General features: G+C 40.0%; 1 protein-coding gene across 7 annotated transcripts in view; it reads left to right on the top strand.

The window, feature by feature from the left end:
• Nucleotides 1–16468, top strand: part of CPQ (carboxypeptidase Q) — a 160322-nt gene that overhangs the window by 15560 nt on the left and 128294 nt on the right. For all 7 annotated transcript variants that reach the window (XM_085221449.1, XM_085221447.1, XM_010709158.4 and 4 more), the window contains one exon: nt 4867–5316. In XM_085221449.1, the coding sequence (XP_085077575.1) occupies nt 4890–5316 (427 nt within the window). In that variant the 5' untranslated portion in view covers nt 4867–4889. The remainder of the gene's footprint in view (nt 1–4866; nt 5317–16468) is intronic.

Consider the following 16468-nt stretch of genomic DNA (forward strand, 5'->3'; position numbering starts at 1 on the left):
CAACCACCACAGTGCCTGCTCATCCAGCCCAAACTTCATCAGTTCCATAAACAGATCCTTCTCCTCTGAGGGCAGTTCTTCCTTGCTCCAGACTTTCGCAATGAAATTTGTCTCAGATTTTCTATACTGTCTAAGAGGTAGGAACCTATATAACCCCCTGAGCTCCCCCCGGGAGCCTTAAGCCCTGCTGGAGTCTCTGGAGAGACCAAGTTCATCTGCCATACACATGCAGTCTCCGATATGTGAGTGGCTATTTGTTCCACTCAAAATGTTGGGAGGAGCTGTGGTGCTTCCAACTTTTTGCTTAGTGTGCCAGCATTTAGAAGTTCATTTTGAGAAGTGAAAGGTGGGAGTTAGAGGTTGTACATGTTCTTGAAAGCTTCACTTTTTAGAATACCCAAAGCATGAGGCTATAGGCCTGGCTGGAATGTGACCCTTCTGTGTCCTTTCTGTGCATGTAGGATGTACATATATGGAGAAATAAACTAGAGGAAGCTTAACTGTAATGCTCTGTTGATCATCCTTGCCTGCTGGAAGAACAAGGGGGATCCCAGGTTCTTACACCTAGTAGATGCTTATTTTGTACTGAGGACCCACAAAATTATTTGCATTAATAGGACTTGGAGAAAGGATGGCGCTTCCTGAAAGCGTGTTTTCTTCCTATCTGATTTTGCTCTGAAGTTTTACTGAAGACATTCAGTGAATAATTAAATGGATTGAAGATTTGTGCATGCATATCCTATTATTATTTTTTTTTTAATTTGGCAGGCATAGTGATGCTTACTTGCTGAATCCAGCTAGTGAAATGTGCAAGAACCAGTACTTTCTGACTCACTGGGATGACAAACTTGATCTTGCAGACTGTGACAACAGATGTGCTCTTTTCTCTGAATTAGCAGCAGAGTGATTCCTGTATTGCAGTCTAAGGGTATGGCATTACTTTACCCAGCAAGATGTTATTTCTGAATGCTTCTAGTTATTGACTGGATTACGCTGGACTATTCGAGGAAGGCGAGATGTATTATGTTTCCATCCTTGTGCCTTTGCTCAGGATTTGAAATTAGTTGTGTGCTCTACCAGCAGGCAGTGGCAGATAGTGAAACACTGCTGGCTGCATCCTAAAAAGCTGTGGAAACGTCTGTTTTCAATGTTCAGTGGGAAATTCAGGGAAGAAGCATGGCTCTGAAATTCATATCCTCTGGGGCAGTCATTGGAGCAAGGATGCTGCTGGTTTTGGATGAGGCTAGAAAGAGCAAAGGAAACATTTCTTAGTTAAGGAGAATGTGATAACTGGTTTCATTTCTCCACTGAAAAAAAGTGCATGGAGTTAGTAGTTGGGGCTCCTTGAGGTCTTAAACGGTAATTAAAAATTCTTTCTGTGTTTTCCTTTCAACAACTAAAGTATATCAGCATTGTCTAGTAGATTTTCAAGCCCTTAATTAAACAAAAGCTCAACTTTTAAGTTTTGTCTTACTCCACTTGGCAAGAATTTGTTTTCTTTTAAAAATCAGATTATCTTCCCTGCTCCCTTGTGAATGATGAGCCTGGCAAAAAACAAGGGACGAGCATGGTTGCCCTGAGAAAATAGCTGATGTGTCTAGCAGGAGATGTCTGTGAGCTTGTAATTAACTGGTCCAAAGGGAAGAAGTATGGGGAAAGTACAGAGCATAGCAGTAAAAATACACCAATGCTCTCTGTGTACTATAACCGCAAATAAACAGTAGCTCAGACTCTAACAGGCTTTTTACAGTTCTCTGTCAGTGTCCTGAGATAACCCCAGAGTCTTCAGCTCCAGCTTGTGCCAGACCTTTGCCTCGTGTCTCACAGCAAGAGAGGAGATCTTTGTCGTGGATTTATTGTGCGCAGATGAAGTCACAGGTTGTTCTTTTGGGAAAACAGCACATATTCTCAGGAATATTTTACTGCCATGGTCTCAAGTTTAGGAAATATTTGTATAGCTAAAGAGAACAGTTTAATATTCACGCATTGCTCAAGTTACTGTTGAACTTGCTCTTTATGAAAGACCCTCAAAGGCCTATGATAGGTAAGCTGGTGGTTTGCATTGATTAGCCTGTAAGCTGGGCTTCGTGACTCCAAGGAATTTGTCTTTTTTTTTTTTCTCTGGTGATTTGTGAATTCTGGCAGTGCGATTTAATCCTTTCCTTCTTTCTGTGTTTTCATTCTACAAAACTGTCTTATTATAAAACAGCTGGCATTTAAGCTGGTGTCTTACGAATGCATCCCTGCTGGGTCTCCCAGCCTTCTTGGGAGCTGGTCAGCTCACAGCTCTCAGAAGGGTGCTGTGGATCAGCTGCCTCTTCCATTGGCAATCTGTGCTTCTAAGTGCCTGTGTGCTAATACATGCAGTGTGGGGAATAAACTCAAGGAATTAGAGAACTCTGAGCAGTTGTGGGGCTTTGGCCTTGTTGAGATCATGGAGAAGAGCGGAGTGCTGCAATGGCTGGATATAAACTCTTCAGGTTTTTTGGACCAGATGAACTTCCAGAGATCCCTTCCAACCTCACCGTTCTGTGATATGCATGTTCGTGACTTCCCAGAGGTTATGCTTCAAAATTACAAGTGCTTTCTTACAGTAACATACAGAGAGAATAAGCATTTAGCTTTCACTCACACAACTAGACTCTTTAGGGCAGCTGATAATGCTCTCCTCCTAGGATCTCTGACATGGTAAAGCTTCTTCGAAAGAGTAAGGTGAGAAAAAGACCAAACAAACCAGAAGTGGCAACTGTACAAACTACCAAATCTAGATCTGGATTTTTGAGATTCTTGTTTTCCTTAACATGTTTCTTGAATGAGGGGAAGTGAAAGGAATAGTTCCTGAAGCTTGCACTGAGCCAAAGATTTCTAGGTGGAAATATAAATACACTGAAGCTAATAGAGGGCAGGAGAGGAAATGAGAGGAGACATGTTAGATGTGATGTCAGAATTCATTGTATGTTGAGGTGTCTTCGTTGTTTCAAAGGCTTTCTTTTATTTATTTATTTTTTAGTAAATGCTGGAAAATGATCCAGAGTGAACATGGTGAGAAAATGAGTTCAGCTATTTGTGCTTCACTGTAAGAAGCCTAGATGGGAATGTAATTTCTTAATTTAGCTCATTCAGAGTGGAGCCGGTGGAAGGCTTCAGTACAGTTGTCATGCATTTCCAGGGGTACACAGCTGGTGTAACCTCACTTCTGCTCCCTCAGGAATTGCTCAGCTGATGGTTTGCTCTGTGGCTTTTGGTAGTAGGAGTTAATTCAGGCATATTCTGCAATCATTCTCTGGTGGTCAAATTAGACAAATATTCTGGTTCTCTCTGACAGTTTGATTTATAAAGTTACTTGGCTATTGTGAAACTTGCCTACTCCACAAAATGACTGAGAATTTATACTCTTAAGTTAAAGGTCCTGTTGTGTGCAATACTTTAAAAATTAACTTTTTTTGTATACGATGGGTATTATATGTGGATATAGTGTATGCAAATACATGCGTGTATACTTCTGCACTCACAGCCTCCCACCTACTTTTGCACTGGCTCTCTGTATGCCTATAACATTATGAATCAAAACCACTAAGTGAGTGTATTACTATAATTCCTAAGGTCAATGATTATAAAATCAAGAGTATAACTCTTAAGAGGTACTAAATAAATACAAAGAGGGATAACCTGGAAATCTAATGATAAAAGCTTTTGGTTATACTTACGCTGTACAGATCTGCTTTACCTGTATTTTATCCATGTTATCCAACTTATTAGTCATTTGTTGTTTGTAGAGAAATTGTTTCCGAGTAAAACACCTTTTGTAGAATAGAGGTTAATGTTAGGCTTTGGTTTTACTATATTTTGGGGCAAATTTCATTTGTTTTGAAAAAGTGTGTCTTTGAAAGTCCATGAGAATGGCAGGAGTGATGAATCAAAATCTTTTTGGTCTACTAGCAATTGTCACATCACTATTTTTTAAGTCTCTTCATACCTGCAGGGATAGGGCTGATTTAAGAGCCTTTTTTTTTAGTGCTAGTTTGTGGGTGTTTAGTGTTGAAGACTAATATTTATTCAGATTTCAGCCTAATTTAATTTCAAAGGAAAATGAAGCGATTATATTACCTTTTGCATATATCAATGAAGGCCTTTCTATTTTTCATTTGGATACTCATGCTTTCTGTTCTATGAAAGAGCTTTGCAACTACTCCAGCTTACTTAGTACTCAACCCAGAGTCAGCACCTCTGGCACCGCACCTCTCTGCAGTGCTGCTGTAGGAAGTCACTCCTTAACTGATGAACTTGTTAATAAAACATTTGGTTTCTCTGGTAATCACGTGTTTGTGCAGTGAAGAAGTTAATACTTTCTCTGTAGGCTCACTGGACTTAAATTTCTCTCATGTATTTCTAACATGAGGGAAAGTGCTTTCTTGGTTATGAAGATAGAGATTAAGAAGCAGTTTTATTCATGAATGGTTTAAGAAATATTTTGTCCAGATGTTTTGTGTGAAAACATTGAATTCAGCACTTCTGACAAATCCTGCTTCCAGCAGAAGGGAGCTATGGAGCTCGTATTGGGTGGGAGCAGTTCAGGGTTTTTATTCAGTGAAGGATATGATTGTTTAAAGAGATGCTGCATTCCACAAGCATTTCTGAAGACCACAACAAAGGTTGTGTCCAGTGGTCTGTGCATCTTTTTCATTTGTTTTCAATAATTGTGTCCTCAAGTTGATTTTGCTTTCCTGGCAGTTCTGATGAAAGCATTTTCGTGATAAACTGACTACCTTTCATTTTGGTTTGTCTGCCAATCCAAATAACAAGAGAGACTATTGCTGATAACTGTGTAAATTTTTCTTTTAATACTCTTTTTCTCTCTCCCAACAGGCCATCTGTAGAGAAGAGAAAAAATGAAGTACCTATTCTTAATATTTTTCATGAACTTACTGCCACAATATGCTGGCAAGTCTTTGAGCAGAGATGGCAATTACCCAAAAACATTTGAAGACATTAGAAATGAGATAGCTGGCTATTATGATATTGCTAAAGCTATTATCGATCTTGCTGTTTATGGAAAAGCTCAGAACAGATCTTATGAAAGATTAGCTGTTTTTGCTGATACCATAGGACCTAGACTAAGTGGTTCAAAAAATCTAGATGCAGCCATCAAGTATATGTACAGTGCTCTGCAGAAAGACGGGCTGGAGAATGTGCACCTGGAGCCTGTGAAAGTACCTCACTGGGAAAGAGGAGAAGAGTTCGCTATGATGCTGGAACCAAGGAATCACAGCATTGCTATTTTGGGACTTGGGAGCAGTGTTGCAACTCCTCCGGAAGGTAATGCTTATGTTTTAACTCCAAACTCTATCATACCTCTAACAGTATTTTCTCTCAATGGACAAACTAAAGTTTCATTCCCGCTAGCATGGTTCTGCAGGACAAGGTGCTAATTTACCAGTACTTCTATGCCTGACATGGTTGTGGTGCAGTCTGATTTGGTTCGGTTTGGTTGAATGGAGCTGTAAAATTCCAGTTGATTCCTGACCCTCCTTTAAATCCATGCTTTGACTTGAAAACTTGTTTGCAAACATTCTGCTCCTCTGCTCAGGGTAGTGGGCAATTTGATCCTGTGATATGGGCTTATCTGGCTGTTCCTTTTTTATTGGGTGAGGAGTCTTGTGGGGGCAGAGAAAACCCTGCTAGGTGGGGTGTTGAGCTGACGTGATTTTTGCTCTTCTTGCCATGCTCTGCCCTGCCAAGCTCAGTATTCCACTCTGGGAAAATAAATAAATAATCAGATGTCAAAAAGAGGAGTAGAATCTTGTGCTGAGCTTGCAAAGTGCCAGCCCCTTGCTAAGCATGGCAGTTGGTGTCTGTTTGTCCTTCTTCTCCCCACCTCCTTTTCCTCCTTTCTACTTGCTGTCTCAGGCTTGTGTGGGTAAGTTCTTGGCACCTGCTGCTGAAAAGTGCGCTGCCTTTGAGTAGATCATACATGATGTGCTACTTCAGGAACAGGAATGATCTTTAGAGCTCAGCAAAAAGCAGTCTTTTTCAGCTCCCAGACATCATCTTGCTTGCTAATGAACTAGTTTGTAGGACTGTCTTTTTGTACATGTAAGTGTGGGGCTTTCTCAGGATTGCTGTGTAGAATCTTCTTCTGTTCTGCATAAATAACAGTAGACTTACTCCAGGACAGCTTCAAATGCTGTCATGTTCCTTTATAAGGAAATAAATTTAGGACATAAAGGGCAACATTATATCATAATTTTCTTACAAATTGTACACTTTTTTTCTTGATAGTGAGCTTTTTGATTGATACGAAACAAATTGTATGAATAGGCTTTTTTGTTTAGAAAAAAATGCATAGTCCTACAAAACATGACAAAATAAAATGGTGACACATCTAAGATGTTTGGAATAAATCTTAATTGCTTTGAGAAACTGCTGCTGTAAGTTTTGTTGGTGGTATTTCTGCCTTACTCAAGTAAATTGCCTAAAATGCAATAGAATTGAAACCATTAATAATGTCTGTTTGAAACTTAGTGCTTCGGTAGAATATTTACAGCAAAGGTAAAACCTACAACTTACCTTATATCCACTGCACTCCTATTCCAGGCTTCCTAAAAAACAAGCTAAAAATAAAGTGGTGTTTTGGTGTTAGGCAAGTGTTACTGAACCTGTAAAGAGAACTTGCAATTTAATCTTGGTGAACATTTTCACATTCTGGAAAGTCTCCTTGCTGCTGCCTTTCCTCAGTTGTGCACTCACTTGCACTCACCTGGGTTTGCCTTTTATTTATTTATTTTTTTTTTAGAAAGATGCAGATTTTACCCATTTTATCAATGCTCACAGTGGCTAACTGGATCCTTCTTTCTTTGTCTTTAAGCATCTTATTGTACTGACGATTGAAGATTGTTTTCAGTGCTGGTTTCTACTGTCAGATGCTAGAAATGCAGCGTCATCTTTCTTCGTTACCTTTTTTCTTTCCTTCAAGATTGGCCATGTTTCTGAAGAGGTGTACATATTGGTGTGAGAAAGCTGGATGGTAATCAGCTCTCTTCTGAAGAGCAGACAGATTCTTACATGTGGTGGAACCCTCTTGAGGAAATTACTTATTTTTCACTTAAGACCTACCCTATTGTTCGTGGCTCTTTAGATTTCTTCTGCCCTCATCTCGCTGTGTGGGAGCTGTGGCGGGTTGCCATGCCCGCAGCCCCCTGTAAGCCCTTGGCTCCTGCTGTGAGAGCTGAGTGGCCACAAACTGACAGGGAAGCCAAGGGAAGCCCCCAGTCTCTGCGGGCTGGGAGCTGGGAGGTGTGCTGCTCAGGTAGGCCCTAAAGCGCACCTCATCTTGAATGTGGCATGAAAATCGTATGTTTGAGCTTTTTAAAGCCACTGTTTCATTGCTTCTGAGGAATTTATTCCCAGATTCTTCTGCTTTAACCAGCGATTGTCACTCTACCCTTTTCTTGAGAAACAGGGATAGAAGGCTGACATGCAGTGCATTTAAAATATTTGAACCATTTCCCTCAGTCAGGGAATATCTGATTTCTCTTGTTTTAGCCAAGAAGCTGTGGGAATGTGAGTCATCTTGTAATCAAAATAATGCAACTTGATACAAGATGTTTAATGCTGATTCTGCTGGCATAGTATTGCTTTTGCTGCACAGAGTGAGGTCGTGCAAATCAGCCATGCTTGGTTGTGCCAGAGAGACACTGAGCATTAGCTGTAAGATGGCTGCTTTTTGGTCTGATTATTACTGCCTATGCTCTGGGAACTGTACGGGTGATTCCAAAAGTGCTAGGTGTTAGCTTAGTGGTTGGTGTATGTGTTTAAATCACCGTATTCCCATGGGGGTATGTTTCAGACATCTCAGTGCTCAAAATGCTGTCTGTAAAGTCTTGACAGAGCCCTTCCTTCTTGGCACTGCTGATCCCTGCTGATACCAAGGACAGCACTGCTGAACTCTGTCCTTCAGAGTCAGTGCGACAGCAAGAGGGGGTGACTCCACCTGTTCAAAGGTAGGCACAAGAAGCTGTTTCTTTTGCATCCTCTCAGCCATTTTCTGTATTCCTCCTGTTCCTTTTTGTGCCACCAGTCATGAGAGCTGATGAGCTAAGAAAGTAGGAAACACTGGCAGAAGGTTTAAAAGCTGCTTCTCTTCATGTGTGTTGAGTGTTTCATACTGGACTCCACAGCCCTGTGTGCCCATCAAGTTCTTCTTGAAGCTCTGCTTCCAGAGTGCCCATCAAGTTCTTCCTGAAGCTCTGCTTCCAGAGCTAACTGTCTGAAGGGCTCTTTATTGAGATGGCAGTACCGTAACAGTGGTTAGAAACCTGGCTTTGGATGTTGGAAAGAGAGGGTTCATTTTCCCTTCTGTGTATGGAAATTCAAACCTATCTTTCCTAAGTGTGACCAAATAGGCAGAACACATGCTAAGTTTGCTCACTTTCCATTTCAGCGTACGCTGCAAATGCGTGGAAAAAAATCCACAACACTTGGAGAAAGAATCGGGAAGCCCTCAATAGTAGTAGTATTTTTGCCTTGGACATTGAGCCAGTGTTGACTCCTGGTTAAAAGGGATGTTTCACTTCCTGCTGGTGTTCTATCTAACTCATACCTTTGGGACTGAGAACCATATGGGACATGGACAGAACTTTGTCTATTTCTTGGATCTGTCTGGATTTATCCACTTTGGCCCGGATATGAGTTTGGCTCAGAGCTGCTTGTCTTGCTGGAGGCTGAGACAATTCTGATGTGCAGGATGTACCTTGTGATCTCATGGACAAAATCCATGTTTCTATATCTTCTTTTTCAGGACTGGGCAATGTGCCAAGATGTCAAATTCCCAGGTTCAATCTGATTTGCATAACAAAAAGGGCATGGTGGGAAAAATTATAACTTTTATTTAAGAGAGAAAAAAGCTCTATTCACTTTTAATGTATCCCAGGATTTGAAGATGTTGGGTCAAAGAGAAAGTTTTTTCTTTCTTTCGTCTTGTTACAGTGAGGGAGGAACTTTCATGCTTGTCATGGTGCTGAGGAGAAGAGAAACATGAAATGCAGAGTGACCTGGATTTCTAGAAGTCAGCAGAGACTGAAAGTGATTACCACCTCAAAGAAATGTATTCCTAGGTTACAAACAGGATTAAATATTAGAAAGTCCTCAGTTTAGGGGGCTGAGAAACCAGAGATTTACCATATTTAGTCAATGTCCTTGTCTTGTTTCCAGTGTTTCAGCATTGGCAAAACATACAGATATATATATAGAGAGAGAGGTTGTGTTGATTTCTGGTAGTGCTGATTATATCCCCAAAAATCTGAACAAAACAAATATAATTGTTGCTTTGACTATCCCATAATTGAGGAAAAATAGTAGTTTAGCAGATGTTTGACCATAAAGTATCAAAGAAATCATATTTTTTTTCATGTTTTTTAAAATGCAGTTTATTTTTCCTGATAGCTGTCTGACCCAGACATTTCGTTTTAAAGAACTACTGATAAGGAGAATAAACCCCAGAATGCATCCTGTCCTAAATGCCTCTCCTAGAAAAAAACATCCATTTCTCTATACTGTTTGTAGCAGTGAAGCTGAAATTAGGTGAATGTAAAAATGATACATTGGCAGACTTGTTCCTAGTTTGTTTGTTAGAGTTGTGGGATTTTTTTGTTTGACTATCAACAACATTTGGTCCAGTCTTGCTCTTACAGAAGGTAGTGGGAGTTTTGCCACTTATATAATAAGAATTTAATTTCAGACTGTTATTTATAAAATAGGGATGATAATGTGTCATGAAGCTGTTGAAAGAGTGGATCGTTGCTGTAGGCTCAGTCTTTTTAAGCCAGGGATGCTGCTGAAAGTAGTGATCTGGCCTCAGTCTTGTCTGATGTATCTTCCTCCAATGCTGACCCTCTTGTTTCAGTTCTCAGCGGTGAAATGAATTAGGAAATTCAACTAGATTAACAAAAAACCAGCAAAAAAGGCAATTCTAATGTGTAACAGAGAAATTACCCCTGAGTTGCCAGAATCTTAGGTGACCACTGGTCTCCAAGGAGAAGGGAGGGACTTGGATACCTATCGTGATCAAGGATTCACCAGAGTGAGCCCAGGATGGAGAAAGTCTGAAGCTTGAGAGAAAAGTGCAAGACAAAGCACTGCTTCCACCTTTACTGCATCCCCATTTTTCAGTGCATATGGTGCAATTGATTCATATTTTAAGATCATGAGGCTAAGTCTTGAATGCCTGGATTGCTTTTTTTATTACTTAGAACAACACTGTGATAATAACACTGCTGTTTTTCTTGGAATGTAGAAACTCTTATCCTTTAAGGACTTTCGGTGCTGTGGTGTTCAGCAGCCTGGCATCTGGGACAGAAGTTAGGCTGGTGGGATTTTGAGGATTTAGAGAGTGGGAGTAGCTCTGTGGTTTGGGGTGAGCATGCTGTCTGGGAAGGACATGGGTTCCAGTCTCTGCGTTAATGGATATGCATGTGAACTGTACAGACTAGTAGCAGCAGAAAAATTAATCTTCAGATCGTGACTCTTTATGGTGTCACTGAACTTAAGGTGTTTTCCTGGCAGCTGGGAAGGCCAGGCTGAGGCTCCTGCCTCACACTAGTGGTGTGTGGTTTTCTGAATGTATGGGAACAGCCTGCAGTGATTGGCATCTATCTCTCTTATAAGAGAACGGTTTCTCTCAGTGCTTCTTCCTAACTTGGACATGGACATATTCAGCAGCTGCTTTTTCTGGGTCCTGCATGACTCTCCATGCAGGCTGTATAGCAAGCCCACGTCCTTTTCAGGGCTGTCCTGGGAGCATCAGCTGCTGCAGTGCTGTTGTAACAGAACTCTGTACATCTGCTGCCCCACTCCACTGTCTCCCAGGCCATCGTGCTGGGTGTCAACTACGACCTTCTTGCTGCAGGATTTACTGCTGCACAGTAAGCTATATGTTACTGAAACCAAGCTGCTGTGGTAAGATCCAGTACTTGCTGGAAATTGTAAGTCATATTTGTTGCAAATGTAACTATTATGCAGTGTTTATTTTTCTCTCTGTCTTCTTAAAGAACTGAGTAATATATTTAGTCTCTGTGCTGTGCAGCAGAACTGAAGAGCCTCATCCTTTTGGATAACTCTCCTATGTAATTTTAGTTTTGTGAAGTAGTCCTATTTTCTATTCCACAGAGTAGGTGAGATCACATTTTCCAAAAGCATATTCATATTTTACAAAACAATATTTCCTGATAATACTCCTCTTCTTCATTTCACAGTTTACCTTAAAATATTTGCTCTTTTCTTCATATTACAGTTGTTTTCAACACATTGATATGTGTTGATGGAGCAAAGATGTTGCTTGGTGTTAAGACTATTTTAAGTTTTCAGTCAGTGCTAATAGCTTTTGAGGAGGAAAAAAATGTGATGATGTGAATCTTTCATTTGCTTTAGTCAGACACCAAACCTTACTTTGATGAGTGGACCCAGAATTTGGGTTTGTTTTTCTGAAAATCTTGTTGAATTCTATGGAACCTTTGGGGCAAGCTGAATGACTTCCTGGAGAAAGCTCAAAAGCAACATGCTTATAAAAGTATGTAAAAATGTGATGGATGCTAGCTCTTATTCATAACTTACAATTATAGAATTGCATATACTAGTTAATTCTTCATTGAAAGCTGTTCCATTGGGAAGCATTTGGCACAGGCCCTCTTGCTAAGTGATAACTTTGTGTAATCCTTTGCTTTTCTCAGGAATCCAAGAAAGTCTTCTAGACATTTAATATGATGATGTTAAGTACACCATACGTGGAGTGCCACTGCAGAATAGTTTTACTTTTGTTCACTTCAGAAAATGCACCAAAGCAGAGGTTTTTGCTTTGCTCCTTCTGTACTCTGACAAATGCACACAAAAGAGAGAGTCAGTTCTTTCTTTTAGTAAAGCACGAAGCAAACCAGTTGGGAGCAGGGTCCTGTTGTGGTTGTTGTGGCATAAACAGGAAGAAAAAAAGACTTCTGACCTTAAGATAAAGGTCAAACATTGAAAAGGTAAGGTATAGTTGAGGGGAAAAATGTTTTCTGGGCTGATTTTAGAGGTTGCTAAGCCTTGATAGTATATCTTTGGCTTTTTTTTTAAATTATTTTTCAACACTAAATTTGCCTTTTCACTCTTCCACTAAAAAACATCTTTTCTTCTGTCGTAACGATTTCTCCTCCAAGTCCAGAAGAATAACTCAATCAGCCAGTCACAAAAGCTTGAGATTTCCAGTAGGTAAAATGAGCCTGGATTTCAGCGTACCTTGATGTAGCAGATTTCTGTTTCCTTCATCATCTTTGTGAGTGGGATGAGGTGCAAATGGAGAAATCTGAGGAAAAGTGGCAGTGGACAAGAAATAAAGGCATCAGCAGTGTGGTGTCACTGCTGTGTGGAGTAGGGCTGCTGTCTTCAGGGAGGATTCACACGCTGTTCTCGTGATGTGCTGCTGCTCCTATTCTTTCTTTGTCATCTTCCTACCATGAAGAAGCATCCTGATTTCCTGGTCCTGGTATCCTGATGGTTCTGGTGACAGTGGAGGCAGCCTTTTGTCCCTCCTCCTGCCATGGCTACAGGGGCTGGGACGTGTTTCAGATGCATTCTTCCCCAGGTTAAACATCTCTACCATTATCAGAGCAACTGGAAGTGTTTTGTGTTTTTATGTAGGGGATTTTAGGCAGTTTTTGTTTACTTGTTTTCAATGCATAACACACAGGGATGTTTAGTGGAGATTTGTGTCTTATCCAAATTTGTTGTATCTAGACCTGGAAATAATGTATTTTTATTGTTTTAAGCAAAAATTACCCTGTCCATCAGGGTATTTACGTGGCAATGTCAGTGCTAGTAATATAGATCAGCAACATCACGGTTCCACTGTGTGATGTGTAAAAGAATTTGGAATTCTTATTCACATGCAGTGTGAATTAATAAAGTATGGAAGTAAGTATGGATCAGTGGTTCACTTGCTGTTAATAAAAAATATGTTGAATGATGATGATTTGTAACTAGATTCCCGAAGAACTGTTACTATTTACCTGGATGACAAAAAGGAGACTGGGGGGAAAAAAAAACCCTAAAACCAGCAATATAGGCCTTAATTGAGTAATCAGCAATTTACTATCCAGTAAGATAAACCGTATGCAAATGATACTTGTTTCTGACTTCTCTAAATTCTTTTTTTAATTCAGCATGTGGTAGTAACTAACTGGATCAAATTTGTATGCATTTAAGAATTGTAGGATGGTAATAAAAACTGAGATTAGATTCCTGAATCTCAGATATTCATGATGCTTGACGCATTAAAATCTTGCCGTGTCTTGCCCTGTTGTGGCCAAGAATGTCAGCAATATTCTGTATGAAGTTTCCACTGAGTTGTTTCTGATAGGAATCCATCAATTCCTAAAACATGATTATAGAGTGGCTTTTACCTTTTTTCTTGCTCTTCTTTGAAATCTGTTACTAGTATAGACAGATGCATAATTCCAGGTACTGAAGTTTTTTAACTGTTCGGTGCATTTATTCTTGAAGAGAATAAGTTGCCTCTTGGGGGAATTCCCTTTGAACTAATCTAATTCTAGCATCTTTGCTGGCAGGTAAGCAGGTGCTGGGAGATGGCTGTCCTGATAGAACTGTTCATGCCAAGAAATCAGGCTTCTGATGTATGGCAGCAGTACAGACAGCTGATTTATGGGTGCTTTTTTAAAATACATACTATTGGACTTTCTGTAGCTAATCAAGAGTAACTGTAATCCATCTCACCTTCCTCCTGCCTGCGAAGAATTTCAGACCTTGCTAATGCATGCAGTGCCATTTATTTCGATTGGCAGTGTGACCAACGTTGTGCCTTAGCCAAGTGTTCAGATAGAAACATACACTTCTGTGTACAGAAGACTGTAGTACTTCAGTTCATTGCTAGTTCCTGTCATTAACATTTTTCCTGTACCTCAGTTCTCAGAAATGGCATGGTGCAGTTTACTGGTTAATACGAGAAATGAAAGGAAAACCGTAGCACTATGCAGATTCTTCTGCTCACTGGCCAACCCACCAAGTATGATCTTTCACACTGCGAGAACTACGTAGGCTTCAGCTTTGTGCTGTCAGCCAAATTTGTCGTGTTCAGAGCTCTGTCTTCTAGGCTTCATGCAGTTTACTTAGCTAATTCCCAAATGTCTTTCATCTCTTGGACTGTGCGGGATATAATCTCTGTATTTTGCCTAAGTAAGCAGGCAGTTCAGCTCCCTCTTTAAATAGGTTTTCTGAACGCTTCTGTTGAATAACACACAGCCAAGCTCTGCATCAGGTAATGACAGTAGTAAGGAAGGGATAGAAGAGCATTAGAGATGGGGAGCAGAGCTGTGGGGCACTGGGGTGTGGGAGATGCAAGAAGAGTTTGGTTGGTTTGATTAAAGGCTCGGGGAGGTGAGGCACTTCTGTTTTTTAAGAGGAGCAATTCATTATCCTTTAAGAGAAACTGTTGGGCTTCTTGTTTCATTTCTGCCTTTGCACTGGAAGTCTTAGGGGTCTCATGTGTGTGTTCACATATTAATTTAAACTAAACATTTTTCTTGTTGCTTTAATAGATGAGACTGAAATGGAATCAAGGGGGGCTAAAATGCAAATGAGACATTGGATTAGTCAGAAGTTACACCAGTAAACTTTGTTTTGTTATGGAAAGCGCTATAATTGCTGCTTTACATATAACATACTGTCATTTAAGTTAAACTTGCAGAGAGAACCTTTGTTTTATTTTGTCAAAGGACAGCTTTATTTAGCTGCTTTGGGAACACTGAGAAGCAGAGGCCCTGGGCTGGAGGTCGCAGCTCTTATCCTTGACTTTAACTTCCAAAAAGCATCCTGCATGAACTCCTGATGCCTTCCTGCAGGGCAGGGCAGTAAATGTGCTGGTCCTTGACACTTCTTAGGTATCATGGATAGTTTCTAGCTGCCTGTGGCATTCTTTAAAAACCATCCAGAGTGGGTGTTTGTTCATTAATGCAGTAAAGCAGTGCCAACACCACTTACACTCCTTGCTTCCCTTGCAGTGCAATGTCTGTCCTCCCAGTGCAATGCTGCATGACCCAAGTGGAGCACTGGGATGAGCAACTCAGCTGCAATGGGAGCTAGGATAAGACACGAATTGAAGCATCAGCCTACTAAGACCTTGCATTTTCTTGTGGAAAATGAGATTTTGCAGATAGCTGGCTTTATTTCCAGTGGCATGGTTCCATCTGCAGAACGATTCTGTCAGAGAGATGCTCCTTAGTAGGTGTTGGAACCTCCGGTTCAGTAGACACAGCTGGTAGACAGGTAGTAGACAGAGCTGTTAGCGCTCTCGCCTACCTGCCAACAACAGTGAAGTAGAATTTGAAGGTGATTCTCTGCTTTGGCTCTCGGTGTCTCTTTTTGTAAAGCTAAGAATTTGTTATTTGGTTAAAATTTTTACACCTCTCGCACTAGGTTAGTCCTGTAGCTAAAATCCACTGGCCTTTCCTGCAGCAATTGATGTCTCCTGCCCTCTTAAGTGGTGCATGCTTAAGAAACCAGACTTTTTGTGTGAAACAGTTTCTGTACGGTTTTGAAGTGTACTATAATTTGAAAGAAGCCATGAGCCTGGATATAGATGCTAGGAAAGGTGATCTTCCTGTATTTTTATCAGTCCTTTTCATGTATTACAGCTCTAAATACAAAGCTTAAAGCTCTCTAAAACTTATGGGGGGAAAAAAAAAAAGAGACTTTCAAGGAGGAACATTTCCTTTTTCAAATCTGATAGTTTGTCTTCTTCAGCAAATCCTTATTCCTTACTAGACCTTTGTTTTTATTTTAAATTTTCACTGATGGCTTTTAGGTGAAATGTGCAACACAAAAATTTCAGGCATCCATTCTGTATTTGGAAGAAAAGTCCTAGCCCACACGTTGTTCAGGAATTTCTGCTTATCTTTGTAATCAATCAACAAAATCAGATTTTAAACACAGTGGTAATTTGAATGAATTACTTTTTAAATGACGTGAAATATAGCTCCCTAATTAATGTTCTGACAAGACAGAAGCATTCTCTGGCTTTGGAAAAAGCAGTTTATATACAAATTCCTTTTCTTTTTTTTTTTCCTGATCAAGATAATGTAGCTATTTAAGATTATTCCAAGTATTAAAAACAAACAGCTGGGTGGGATGTTATTTGGCCTGTGTGAATAGTTTTCCAGAAGTACCTGCCTGTGTTCCTGTATCAAAGCTGGGAAACATGGGCTCCCAAAAAGAGTTCAGTAGAACTGTGGTGTTCTTCTGAATTAAATATGAAGGTGTTTTGTTGGTTTTTGTTTGTTTTTTTTTTAATTTATAGACATGCTTCAACATTTTTTAAAGCTGTAAAGCTTTAATTTCTTTTCACTTATGGATTTAATAATTTTGTGTTTTAGTCTATAAATATATGCTTTTATGTGTCTGATGTTAAGCTAAGTTGGTTAGCAAC

This window comes from Meleagris gallopavo, chromosome 3 (genome assembly GCF_905368555.1).
Source record: "Meleagris gallopavo chromosome 3, MGAL_WU_HG_1.1, whole genome shotgun sequence".
NCBI lineage: Eukaryota > Metazoa > Chordata > Aves > Galliformes > Phasianidae > Meleagris > Meleagris gallopavo.